Here is a 14,440-nt window from a genome sequence, read left to right as displayed (position 1 = left end):
GTATTTATTATAATTACTTATCTTAAAATTTAAAATTAGATATATATTTTTTTGACTACCTAAATATTCGTTTTATTTTATATTACAATTATTAACTTTAGTACAAAAAATTATGGTTAAATCTGAGAGACACATTTTTGCTGGTGACCCAACTCATTTATATTTATTAGTAATATGTAACATAAAAATTCATATTATATATATATATATATATTAACAAATGTAGTATAGCACATAAATCATTTTTTTTTATTTTGCCTACATACTTCCTTTTAAAGCTTGTTACTTATTCCAACTCTAAATTAAATTGTTTATTTAAATATTTAATATGATAGGCGAATAAATTAAATTTAACAAATTAACAAATCATTAAAATGTTATCATACAATTTAATGTAGTATTCATCATATAATCATTACGAACTAAACATTTTGTTGGACATTATATAATAAATAAATAACAACCATGTAATATTATTCAACAACAATAGTACCTTAATTCATTAAGATAGATTTTATTTAATATGTTAATTTGTTATTTGAACTATACAATACATCAAATAATTAAAAAAAAAAAATCCAATAAAAATTGATATTTGTATTGATATCATATTTTACCTAAGAAAGCAAAATAATACATTTGCATAAATTATTCTATATCTATAGAGTTAATAAAAAAAACAAAAATTGATTTCAAACATCAATTATATTAAATATTTTTTTAACAACAACAGTATTTCAACTGAATATTAATTTTCACTAAAATTAAAAATATAATATATAGTTTTACTTAATTAACCATAAATGACTCAAATATTTTGATATACATTTCTGTTCGTCAAACATTTTTTATATTCACTTTCACAACATTTTAATTTTATAAGTAATTTTCATCATGTCTATAAATAACATCATACTCAAATTATATTACATAAAAGCTGCGTTAAATAAATACTTTTTTTTTTTATTCAAAATAATTAAAATTAATCAAATTAATAATAACTCAATTTTGTTTACCTACTTAAATGAACTAGGTAAATAACTATAGTGAAGATAACACACAATAAGGGAAGCTGTTTTATTAAGTATATTTGGTATCAAATGTATATGTAGTATTTCATGGGTTATCTTATACAATTAAAATATTCATTTATGCACAGATCATAAGTTTTTACCATAACTTTATAAACCTGTTTTTTTTTTTTTACTTATAGTTATTATTTTATATTATCCATCATCTTCGGATTCATTGTATTGCTGATGACCATGTGTGTGGTTTTTCTCATGTCAAAATATAGGAGGCTCATCTCTATATCTTCTATCTCTATACCTATCTAAATGAGCATCATATGCACGTTCTGCTTCTAACCAATCTTGATATTTGTACCACCATTCTTCCCATTTGACATAATCAGTTAATGTTAAATCACCTAAATACCCTTGATCTTTATAATAGGCAAAACGGCCTTTCACATCTTCAATAGATGTACCCTCTGGTAATGACCTAAAAACATTTTAAATTAAGTTTTTACAAAAATTTAATATTTAATAATATTAATTTAATATTTACCCTATAGCTGGAGTAGGGAATGGATGAGGTGGTGAACCAATTTCAACTCTAAAATCATCACCAGTTGTCACTCGAAGACTTCTTTGTGGTAACTCATGAGCACGGCCCATTTGAGCCATCTTACTAAAACGTTCAGATAATGTTAAATGACCTCCAGAAGAAGAACTCATTGGCATATCTGAACCACCAACACTTGATTCTTCTTCAGACATTGATTCTACTTTAATTGTTGGTTGATGTAGAACAGCCTAGTAGTAATAATACATTAAATAAATTGCAATTGATTAATAAACAAATAACAATTACTGTTTCAATTTGAGAAGACTTTGACCTATGTGATTTTTTTTTCTTGTGCGATTTTATTTTTTTAATACGTTTCGTTTTAGTAGGTACTGGCTCTGGAGGTGGGCCAGTTTTAGGTAATCCAGTAGTGGAACTTACTTCCACCACAGGTGTGTATCTCGGTACTGAAAATGATCTTGACCTAAAATTAAATTTATATTATTATTAAAATTAAAATAATTATAAAAATAATTACTCACCTAGAACGTTCATGTATGGGAATAACCGGTCTCGACATTTTTGGAGATTTTGGCCTGGCTAAAGGTTCTGGTGGAGGTTCACGTCTACTAATTGGTATTCTGGCTTCACATACTGAACAATGAGAATCTGAACATGTACTAACACTTGAAGAACGTACCTAAAACATTTATTTTAAATCATTATCAACAATTTTTTCCTAATAAATACAAAAATATACCTCCTCAGCTGACGAATTACGAATACGTTTACGTCCATGTTTTTTGGATCCTCTTCTTCTAGGTGGTGGTGAAGGTATTCTACGACTGCGACTTATTACAGAAGTTCTTCGTCTTCTACTTAGTGATCTTGATCGTCTGGCACGTGAACCATTGGCTACTGGCGACTCTGAAGATGATCTACGCCTCCTTCTAGAATGTAAAGATAAAGGAGATTTTCTAGTTCGATATGGTGATCGGCGTCTATTTAAAGGAGAGCCTCGTCTTAAAGATAAAGATCGACGTGATCTTCTTAAATCAGGTGATCGTGAAAGTGGTTTACGTCGTCTACGAGATGTTGATCTGTGAATAGATGAACGTGAACAACTAGAAGAGAAGCTACTTGATGAACGTCTACTGATTGACCTAGACCTTTTATCAGTATATAATTCTTTAAACCCAGAATGTTTCCATCTGAAATAAATATTACATATACATTTTAATACATGATCAAGATACATATTATTAAACAATGTAGGTTTAAAATAAACTTATCAATAATAAACAGTCAGAAAAATAAAAAATAAATTAGTGATGATTTTCTATATTTTAGTATTTTTATATGATATAGGAAAATACTCAATTTATATTAATTTCTATTGAGAACTATTTTTATTCATCAATAATTAATTTTGATTTTTGTTCAGGACTTATTTTATTTTATTTGTTCATTATAGAAATTATGTATACAGTAAGCTTTATTGAAACATTATGAAATTAAATAAAAAAAATATTAAAATATAATATACAAACCTATCAAAAATTCCATGCATAGAATTTGATTCATAGAAAAACCCAGAAAATGATTGCAGTATAATTTTTTTTTTATCCAAATTTGCCACTACAAATTTGAATAGGGAAAAAAAATTGTTGGTATTAACACTATAATGTTCTAAAATTTATGTAATTTTTTAAATTACATAAATAAATTGAAATCATCCTTGCTTATATGGATGCTGTGATCATTCTGGGGAATTCTAGAAACGAAGTGGAGCGAACCACAATAAAATTCTTGGAAGCAGGCAAGATTATGGGTTTAGAAGTCAACCAAGAGAAAACAAAATACATGTGTATTTCACGGAAGGACAGAAATGATTTAAGTGTACGAGTTGATCCTTATGATTTTGAAAAAGTAGAGGTGTTTAAATATTTAGGGATAAACATAAACAGTAAAAATAATGTACATGAAGAAATAAAAGAACGGGTAGCTAGTGCGAACCGATGTTGTTATAGTCTACTAAAACTACTCAGATCGAAGCTATTATCGAGAGAATCGAAGGTAACTCTATACACAAGTTACTTGAGACTAGTGTTGATATATGGATGTGAGACGTGGGTTACTACAAAAGGTGATTACGCTAAGTTATGTACAAAAGAAAGAAAAGTACTCAGAAAAATGTTCGGCCCAGTCTATAATAGAGAAAAGAGAACATACGAAAGAAGACACAATAATGACTTGCAAAATTTATATGGAAGATCAAATATACTATCGTTTAGCAGAAGCAAGAGGATATAATGGGCTGGAACATGTTTGGAGGGCAGAAGGAAAAATTATAAAACAAGTTACAGAAGGAAGAATTGTGAAGAAAAGACCTCTAGGAAGACCCCAAATAAAATGGAAGGATGTAGTAGGAAAAAATCTTAAAATGATTCATGAAAACGTAAAAATGGAAGATGAGAATGATAGGATCCAATGGAATGAGATAATGGTGTTAGCAATGGACATACATGGACCGCTAAGCTGTTGAAAAGAAGAAATTTTTTAAATTTTCATGCAATTTATATTGACAAAGGTACATGAATTTGAAAATAAATATAATCTATACAATTAATTCTCGACATTTCTAGTGCTCTTATAACTTTTAGATCAGATATATACCACTGAACCAATAAACAGTACAATTCCCATTAAATTACAGTATAAAATTACTTTTTTAAAAGTATCTATTGGTGAATTATAAATAATAATTATAATACTTATAAATTATATCTAGTAGAATATAAATGTTTGAAAGTTCTTTTATAATAGATATTTTAAATCTAAAAAGCAAAAACGAAAAGGAGGTGGTATCTTAAAACAATTTTATTGTCCTGAGAGCAAAACCTAAAAGAAATGTTTTTTTCTGTTTTTTTTTTGATTATTTAACTTTTTACTTAAAAAATAAAAATAAAAAATTATTAAATATGATAAATTATTCAACTTACAGAAAAAAAAAACACTTAACAAAAATATTAGTGTTTACAGTTGAAAAATATAATCAGTGTATCAGATTTAAAATGTTTATAAAAAATTAATTTATAATTTATACAATTTATACAAAATATTTTAAAATAAAATTCTAGAATAAAACTATATACCTATCTATATACATATAATAACATTGATATATCAAATGATATAAAATTAGATATAATAATTTTTAAAAACGTACCTGTTTGGATCTTTTTCTTCAGCTTCAAGAACTTTATTAATCCAATACTGACTTTGATCTCTGTCTTTTCGAGCTCTCTTAACTACATTTTCTAATTCTCTTCTTGGAGAATCTATAGTTAAGTAATATATAAAATATTTTAATTTAATTTTAATATTTTAAGAATATTAATTTAAAAAAATACCTTTGGATCTAGCACGACTTGAAGAAGCTCTTTTATCAGCTCTATGTCTTTCATTTCTAGACATGTTCAATACTATAAGACAGTATACAATATCATATTAAAATACATTTAAAACCATAAACAAATATAATAACATAATAAATTATATATTATTATACACAACATAACATGGCCATTTAGTAATAAAAATATTATATTTAATTGAACAATTTGTGACGTACTTCATACTATTAGTCGAGCTGTCAGAATTACTTGAATTCATAAATGTCCAGATGATAAGTTGCGACTTATAAATGAAAATGCCAAGCAAAAGGAAATTGGGGTGAAAGGAATCAGTAGGAACAATACTCTTTGCTAATATTTTTAACATTAATTTAAAAATCAGTTAAAAATTTATACTTAAACTAATGGGTACTTTATTTATAAAGAATAAAAAAGAAGCAATTCACTTAGTTCAATTGGAAATGTTATATTTTCAACTAAGAACTTTTTAGAAAAAAAAAAATGTTTTCATACTTTTACAAAATTTAAAAATCAAGGGAAAATGTTTAAGATATACATTAAATAAGATAATTATAATAAAATTTTTTAACAAAATATTAATTTTATTGCTCAAAAAGGAAATATTTAATCTCATAGAAAATAGTTTACATAAGTTGAATTGAATTATTAAACAAATTATTAAGTAAAAATTGATAAGATTTAAATCAAAAATATTATTTTTATTAATCTTTACTTTATAGAATTATGTTATTTCCCAAGGAATAATAAAATAATTGCAAACAAAAAATATTAACATTTTAAGATAGTGTCTAGACACAGATAGGTGAAACATTTTGCAATACATTCACAACAATTTAGTAGTATTATCACAAATAATACTTATGTGAATGAGCTAAATGAGTTATGTTGTCTAGAACTAATGTGAAAACTTATAACATGCTTTAGACAAAGGCATTGAAAGTATTAAATAAAGTTCAGATGATAAAGCTATCTGAGCGCAACACAAACGATATCGATCAACGTAACACAACGACTCGACGGTTAACGATTTTCTTTCAACGAACGGCTCCCGCCAAGTAGACGCCAGTCGGAAGCATGGTACAACGCGTTCCGAAAAATTTGTATTATTATTCGACGAAACGACTCACGGTGAGTTTAACGAAACGGACGACTTAACATTCTACGTACACTCTTAACAGAATATGGTTTTTTTTTTTAAATAATAACATTTAAAGTCGTTATTAGAATTAAAAAAAATCATTTCAGCCATTCGAGATTGCCAATAAAATACATACTTATTGAACCGACGAACGTGTCACTTTTCACTTATATTTATTTATTTTTTCATAAAACACCAAAGAATTAAAATACTAAATCTAATTCGAACAACGCAACCACAATTCCGTCGGAATGCGATTCCTGTCTCCACTAGGCTTTATAGTTTTTTTTTACATTGAAAGCGTCTCCGAAACCGATAATTTGCAAAACATTAATAAGGTAAGAGTAGCTACGATTAAAAAAAAAACGAAATAATAATAAAATAAATAAAAAACAAAAAACATCGACCCCAGTACACAGGCTGTCAAACGAAAGCAACAGACATGACAGTGTCACCACCAACCATTATTGACAGAAAGAAAAGACTATCATAACGCTGAATAGATTAATACCAATTCCTTATCTAATACCTGCGAGTACATTATCACAACAACAACGATAATAATAATATATTTGTTTTATTTTATAATTTTTATTTATATACTTAATAAAATGCATGCCATTTTGGGTTGCTCTGTTCTACCATTGATTACAGAAAATAAATATAAAGTCTATTCTATAATAACTCATACTATTATGTACATTACCCAATTAATTTAAATGTGTTATAGGTATCGTAATTGGTATTGCTAGACATTTAATATTGCTCGTTTTTAGTTGAAGTCTTTATTCAAATATTTTGTAAATTTTGATCAGATACATTACAATACTTTGAAATTACATAAATCAAACCTGTTATGTACAAATAAAATATATACATGTTATCTAAAATGTTAAATGTTTTAACTGTTTCAACTAAAACTATTGACTGAAAAAATAAAAATAAATATTATTTTATTTCAGTGTGAAGTAAAACATAAAGATTCGATGAAATTAATAGCTATTCATTTTTATTAAGTATATAATTAAGTTATTGCAGGTTTTTTCTACTTTTTATTTCCATGAACAAATTTTCGGATATTAAATTAGTAGGTACCTACTAAAAATGTTACAGTAGCCAAACAAACTTGTTACTTTCTTAAATATATATTAATATTTGAATTATCATTACAAAGTTTATTTAAAAAAAAAACCCCGTATCTCAGTTTAAGTATGATATAAATATGATTATTTATTATGATGAGACTCAATAAAATTTTGCAATATATTACTTAAAAATGTATGTAGGTATGTTAAACAATGTTGATAATAAAAACTTTAAAAATCATAATAATTATGACACTTATGGAAGATAATTAAAATTTTTACTGCGTGGTGTCATTTATCGCAGAGCTATAAGTATAAATTATCTGGAACAGTGGCGTGCCGAATATAAGTCTAAATGAAGCCCAGGCATCAAGTAAAGGGGTGGGTGGTTATAGGATAATAATATGTAAATCACATAATTATTGTATATATTTAGGTAGAGAAATATTGATATATGAGTTCTAAATGAAATTAATTAAAATATGGGTGGATGGATGGTAAACTAGACTTTGCAATTGGCATTAAAAAAATTTTTATCTCGGCAAGCCACTGATCTGGAGGTTTTACAATAAGTTCGAAATATTGAAGAACGAAAAACCGCTGTGGGGCCGTTGTCCAGTATTTAAACGGTTAAGAAACCTTCTCTTTGGGAAAGGAAGTGTTGAATCTCATGCAGTGTTAAGCTTTTAAAAACAATAATATTTACAACATGAAAATCAAATCTAAACTTTTATATGATAACTATTATAAATTTTTATACGATAAAAGTTTTAACAAATGTTAAAAAAAAATTAATTTTAATCCAAGACATATATAATATAAAATTTATATTTCTTTATTTATATTATAAATTGTCGAAAACCATAACATTTTTTTTTTTTATACCAATTTGCATACTACAAAAAAATCGTAGCCACACATTTCCGTAGGCCCTAGGCACAGTGCCCATAGTGCCTATGCGCTAATACGGCCCTTCATAATAATTTACCAATTTGCGTGTGTCATGAAAACGGACAGGTCACGAGAGGGCGGTATTATCGGTACCGTACACGGTAATTGTGTAGTAAAACGGTTCATCGATCGAGCAACTTTCAGTTGTTCATGTACGGCCTTACGCCCAGCGAGCGCAGCGTCCGTGCAGCAGCGAAAGCGTGTTCTCCGAAGCGTAACTGCGTGCGAATACGCTCACCAGCATTTCAAATGGCCCCCGCGATCGGCTTCAAATGGTCGTGGTGTTCTTTAATCGTGGCGTGCGCGGTGATACGCGTCGCGACGTCCACCGACCCGTCCAGCTGCGCGGAAAGGTTCGAAGTGCACGACGACAAGATCATCCGGACGGAGGATTCAAAAAAGCTGGGCGCCAAGTTCATCGACTCGGTGGAAAAGCGCGTCCGTCTCGAGTGCCTGGAACTGTGCTGCCGGACGGCGAACTGCGACGTGTTCGTGTTCGAGGAAAAAGTAAACGTCTGAATAACAACACTGCACGAGTTGACCGTGGCTCACGTGTTCCTTCTGCGCCGCGTTATTATTTGCACATCGTGGTGTCGTGCCGTGATACTGTAGGACATAGGGCAGATAGAGCCATGGGGCTAGCGGAACATAGGCATGAGTAGTTTCATTAGACCGGTGCGGGGAGCTCTATAGTCGCTTAACACGTTATGCTTTCCGTGGCTCCACGAGCGGTACAGCGCCAGTGAAAACCGTATGATGCCCGGGGAGCTACCGAATTGATCGACACCAGTTCTGCTCGTAGACATAACGATGAAACGAGAAGCTTAAGAACTGAGCATCCCGACGTTTTCTAAATTCTTTATGGAGTACACCTATCTATTTTTGACGAATTTTTGTTTTAAATTACATAACAGAAAAAATACTACAACAAGTTTATGAGGCATTATGTTACATCAAACTTTCTTTATAAGATTTTGAGAAAAACGAAGAAAGTATTTGCTTTACTATAATGTGTTTTTTTCGTGTGTCCACATGATTTAAACTAAAATAAGTTTTCCGATTATCGCTAAACAAAAAGTAGGAGATAAAAATTGGTTCTAGTCGGTATTTTCAAGGAGTCGTTTTTTGAATTTTTCAACAGTTTTCCAAATAATTGAGAAAAATCCGCTACATTTTTGTAGTCAAAAATTCATTTTCAAATTCTCATACTTAAGAAAATTAGATATAAGGTTTTCCATATGATTTTCATTGTAGCCACCTAAAAAAAAAATTATTGGAAAGTCGCAAAAATGATTTATAATCGTAACAAAATTAAATTTTGACGAAATCGGATATTTCAATTAATTACAATTAAACGATATTATTAAATAATTAAACACATTTTATAATTTTGAATTACTTTAATATAAGTTGTGCTGTTCAGGCACTTGAAGTTTTTGATATTCCTATATTTTTTATGCGGAAGTTATATTTTTAAATAGTTTATGCGGAATCATTAAGTTCAACCTACCTTATTAAGAAATTGGATTCTTCTTCTACATAAAATATCTTTTATCTCCATTCTGCCTAACCTCTATATCTTTATATAATATTTAGTAATGTATGAGTACTTAACAAACATAGACATACATATACATACGAAAAAATACAAAAATAATATTTTAAAAGTTTAAAAATTATTTGGGACTGAAGTCCCCCCCAAAAATCTAATCTTAAGTCTGCTTATGACGTAATATATTATTTTTTAAAACTTTAAAAATGTTTTCTGAGTGTATGGTATTGTTATAAAAAGATCTTGCTTGGCTCTCATTTCCAATACGGAAAAAAAGTAATAACAACAGTAAAATAATTAAATATGTATTTATATTTAATAAAATATATAAAAAAAAAATAGTTATTAATGCCATACATCAAAATCATTATTATTTGAAAAACGTATTCCTGACTGCTGTGCTAATTTTATTATAAATTCAAAAGTTTGACCTTGAGTTGGGAAGGAAGACATTTTTTCGTGCTCTGGTAAAGATATTTGGTATTCGTAGACTTATTCTCTCTAGGAGTCGGGTGGGTCAACCTTATCATAAAGTAGGTTGAATAAAAAAAATTGATCTGCCCTACCCCGTCTAATATCTAGCGAACAAATTTTAATATTCCCATGGCAGGTTAATAATTAGGCTGCGGATGAATATAATAATATAATTTTCTCAAATTTAAGTTTTAATAGTTATAAATAGATACAGAATATAACAACATAATATTTATTTTTAAATTAGTTGATCCTATAGTTTAATGTTAATAGATAAAATTAACAACTGGCTCCTGTTATTAATTCATATTTTATTATATTTAGCATACATCTTATTTTGTTAAAAAATCAATATTATTTATTACCTTCTACACAAATTAACTGAAATGGTAATATTCTTTTTTTGCGACACCTACATAACAATAAAATTTATATTATTTATATTTTCAGTTTTCCGGTTAAAAATATTATGGTATCCTGTTAACAACAGTGCTAAACTCGAAGGGGAACGCAGGGGGACGGAGTATCCCAACTAATTTTCAGAAATGTTAGCGTCCCCCTACCATTATTAGGTTATAATTTTAGCGCTTAACAAGTTTTGCAGACGCTCTTTTATCCAAAGTAAATAGAGTCTCCCTTCTTCAATTTTGCCAAGTCGAGCACTGGTTAACAATATATTTACATTTTTCATGAATTATTACTATTGAAATATTAAAAATTAAAAACTAAAACTAAGTACCGAGAAAAAGCTAGTGAAATTCTCAATTTAACATTTACAAGTAGAGTCTAAAGGGTGGTATGTATAATTTTTATAATTCAATACTACTAAAATACAGATATTAGTACAGATTGCGTTTTTTGTAAATACAAAAGAACTAAGAATGTACTAAGAATTCCAAGATTAGCTATTTAGTCATTACTCATTACAATTCACTGTTTTCTAAGCTCAGAAATTCTTTTATACTGTCATCGTTGAACAATAACTAATAAGACTTAAACATTATACTAGATACACATAATTAATATTTTAATGTTATAGTCACCGGGGACATGTTATATGTTTGAATGTGGACCATCTGACGATTTTAAATGTAAATTCACCATCCATAAAAACTATAGTAGTGCAGTAATGTTATCCAGACCAGCTGCTATAGAATTAGAAAATCAAATTAAACTCACGCAAAATGAACATGAACATGAGCTTACTCAACTTAAGTAAGTATATCATTTATATTTGAAAAAATGCTTAGTTTGGAGGAATTTATTTATTTATTTCTATGTATAAAATACTTATTTATATATTTATCGACGAGTATTAACTATTTAACTCATTTTTATTTTATTTTTATTATTTTATAATTAATCTTTACTTGTAAATATTGAAAAAATGATTTTGTATTATTTAGAAAATTTACTTCTTTGACAACGTCTTCACCAACTGTGTTACCCATCCCAGCAATAAACAAAGAAACTGAAATAACTGTTCCGGTGGAAAAACACTCTGAAAGTAAAATTTAATTAATATTATAGTTACTCCAACCACTTAAAAATCATTATTCTCAATTTTTAAAAGGAACCCGGTGTAGTAGGTATCAATTTGAGTGTAAAACCTCTGGTGAGTGTATCGCAATTTACAACGCATGTGATGGAATACCTCAGTGTAGTGATGGAAGTGATGAAGCTCTTGAATTAGCTTGTCCAACAACTCCAAGTAAATGAAAAAATGTAATTATAACGACCGAAATTTTACTATAAAATGTATGTATTTTTATAAAAACAGGTAAACAATTACTGACAAAGGATACAAACTATGGATTACAAGGAAATAATTACCTTCAAACGTTTCCAAATAAGCCAATTGATATAACTGGACATCAAATGAATCAACCAGTACAACAATATCAATGGAAAAATCAACAACCAATATTTAGTTAGTAATTAATACAATGAAATAAGTATACTTCGAAATAAATATAATTTATTTTTAAGGTTCTAATGTTAACTATCATAATGCAAAAGGAGAAGGCAATCATTTTGCATCTTCTCAATATGGTAGGGAAGGCGAAGGACTCAAATGGACAGGTCAGGATATGGCACATCAAAATTACGGTATAATTATATTTTAATTATATTTGAGAAAATATTTAACTAATAATTAATTATTTATTAATTTAATAAATATTTTTATTTTATTTTATAGGAAGCAATCGAATTTTCACTCATGTCAATGGAGGAATTTTACCTGATTACAATCGGCAGCCAAATAACTTATTACAAAATAAGTATGATTAATTAATATGAAAAAAAATAAAAATGTTGATGCACATTTATCTTTAAAGAAACTTATTGGTACAAGCTTTCATAAAATAGACATAAATAATTATCGATGATTTTCAGTCCATTGGGATCCATTAACAATGGAACATTTTTATAAGTGATTGATAGTATATGTATACTATATTTATATTTTTCAATTATTTAAATTAAATATAAATATAAATAGTTATTATACTCATCGGAATGTGTGTATTTTTGTGTAGTGGTATTATAAGTATATACCAACTTTTAAATAACATTTTAATTTAATTAAATGTATTTCAGTATACCAAATAGAGTGTATAATGTAGAACCTGGGATGACCAATGATCACAGTTACAATCACATGAACAACATAAATCATGAATTCCATCACTTTAATACAGGTAAGATCTCTAATAAAAATAATTTACTATAATGATCCATTATTTCCAATATAGGTGATAAAATTATTTATCAGAACCAAAATAATCCAGATTATTATTACGAAGATTCAAGACCTAAAATCGACCAATCGAATGTCATCCCTCAACTTGTAAGTACATATACAATAACAATCTTAATCATATTATTTATATACCTCTTAATAAATTCTATAATAAATAAATAAATATCTAACCTCAGGAATGGCCAACTTTTTAGTATCTGCATATAAACATTTTTTTAGCATTTTATCTTAGTAATTATATCATTATGAAATAATTGCAAAATATCAAAATCAGCTATTTAATATTATATCGAAGCTTTACATTATCATACTTATTTATATGAACACATAATTTTAAAAATGAGTTCACTTATTTGTACATATATATATATATATATATATATATATATATATAGGTAGATGTTAAGTAAAATAAAAATTATAAACTATATTTTAATTGACGATAACTGAAGTAGTGTGTACATGTCATAGGTTTGCCATCCTTAATATAGGTAGTCTATAAATTATAATAATAAATACAACAACATTTTTAGGGTTCTGATTTTCAACGACCAAATCAATTAGATGGTAAAAAGTCTGAAATACCAATTACAGAAAAATCATTTACTCAAAAGCATAAAATAAATGAAACGTCTTCTCCACCAACTACTGCAGGTTAAAATTAATATTATTTTAAATTATTAACCTAACTTCATTTAATCATATAATATTTTTAGACATTCGCTCAAACCATAAATTGGAACAACCATTGACAGGTATTCATGAAGCGTATTTTGAAAGTAGTGATGACGGTTATACAATAATGCCAAATGGAGCTTTCATTTCTCTTGTTCTTGGTTAGTAATTAAAAAAACCTTTTAATGATGAAATCTAAATATTAAAATTAACTGAGGTAAAAATACATTCAATTGAAAACTATTCAACTGAAAATCGTAAACAAAATAAAATCGTAGAAACATTAACTTTTAATATTTTTTACTTTTATACTTAAATATTTTTAACGATCGTTATTTCAGGTATTATTGCCACAAGTATAATGATAATTGTGATTAGCTGTAGATTAAGATTGATGCGTAACCGCCATCGAAAAGGAGGCAAACAATCCTACGCTCATGATGCAGACTTTTTAATTAATGGCATGTACTTGTAAATTAATTATTATAATTTAATAATATAATTAATATAATACTGAAAATGCATATTGTGATTTGTGAACATATTTTTTTAAGAATTATGGAGTATAATTATTGTATTTATTATTTAATTTTAGCTATTATATTTGATATATTTTATAATATTTATTTGAAAATTCAATTTTTGTTGGCTATAAAAGACAATAGCACATTGTTCTAAAAAAAGAAATATAAAACTATTTGTACTAAAATGTAAATAAAAAACAATTTGTTTTATTTTATGTTTTTTAAAAAGTTGAAAACTCAATACATCAATAGTCAAGACTGAGGCAAGGGA

At 27.5% G+C, this 14,440-nt stretch overlaps 2 protein-coding genes across 3 annotated transcripts; one reads left to right on the top strand and one right to left on the bottom strand.

Moving 5' to 3' along the window:
• Positions 1-1,154: 1,154 nt before the first annotated feature.
• LOC112688328 (serine/arginine-rich splicing factor 4) lies at positions 1,155-6,511 on the bottom strand. Of its 2 annotated transcripts, none has more exons than XM_025561485.1 (8): positions 6,281-6,511; positions 4,983-5,054; positions 4,799-4,910; positions 2,330-2,780; positions 2,112-2,269; positions 1,876-2,053; positions 1,570-1,817; positions 1,155-1,503 (listed from the first exon to the last, which is right to left on the bottom strand). In XM_025561485.1, the coding sequence occupies exons 2-8, from the start codon at positions 5,044-5,046 to the stop codon at positions 1,287-1,289; spliced, it is 1,428 nt and encodes a 475-aa protein (XP_025417270.1). In that variant the 5' UTR covers positions 5,047-5,054; positions 6,281-6,511; the 3' UTR covers positions 1,155-1,286. The 2 variants fall into 2 exon arrangements, with proteins under 2 accessions (XP_025417270.1, XP_025417279.1); XM_025561494.1 differs by lacking the exon at positions 6,281-6,511 and adding an exon at positions 5,204-5,481.
• A 1,793-nt stretch (positions 6,512-8,304) lies between these two features.
• On the top strand, positions 8,305-14,224 carry LOC112688358. The gene is made up of 12 exons (XM_025561527.1): positions 8,305-8,687; positions 11,246-11,421; positions 11,613-11,713; positions 11,780-11,917; positions 11,987-12,136; positions 12,196-12,315; positions 12,407-12,488; positions 12,808-12,908; positions 12,963-13,057; positions 13,504-13,624; positions 13,687-13,806; positions 13,987-14,224. Exons 1-12 carry the CDS (start codon positions 8,331-8,333, stop codon positions 14,118-14,120), a joined length of 1,695 nt encoding a protein of 564 aa, XP_025417312.1. The 5' UTR covers positions 8,305-8,330; the 3' UTR covers positions 14,121-14,224.
• The last annotated feature ends 216 nt before the right edge of the window (positions 14,225-14,440 follow it).

This window comes from Sipha flava, unplaced genomic scaffold (genome assembly GCF_003268045.1).
Source record: "Sipha flava isolate LNK unplaced genomic scaffold, YSA_version1 110_pilon_pilon, whole genome shotgun sequence".
Lineage (NCBI taxonomy): Eukaryota > Metazoa > Arthropoda > Insecta > Hemiptera > Aphididae > Sipha > Sipha flava.
Note: the sequence above shows the minus strand (reverse complement) of the source record. Positions and strands in the feature narration are given on the sequence as shown.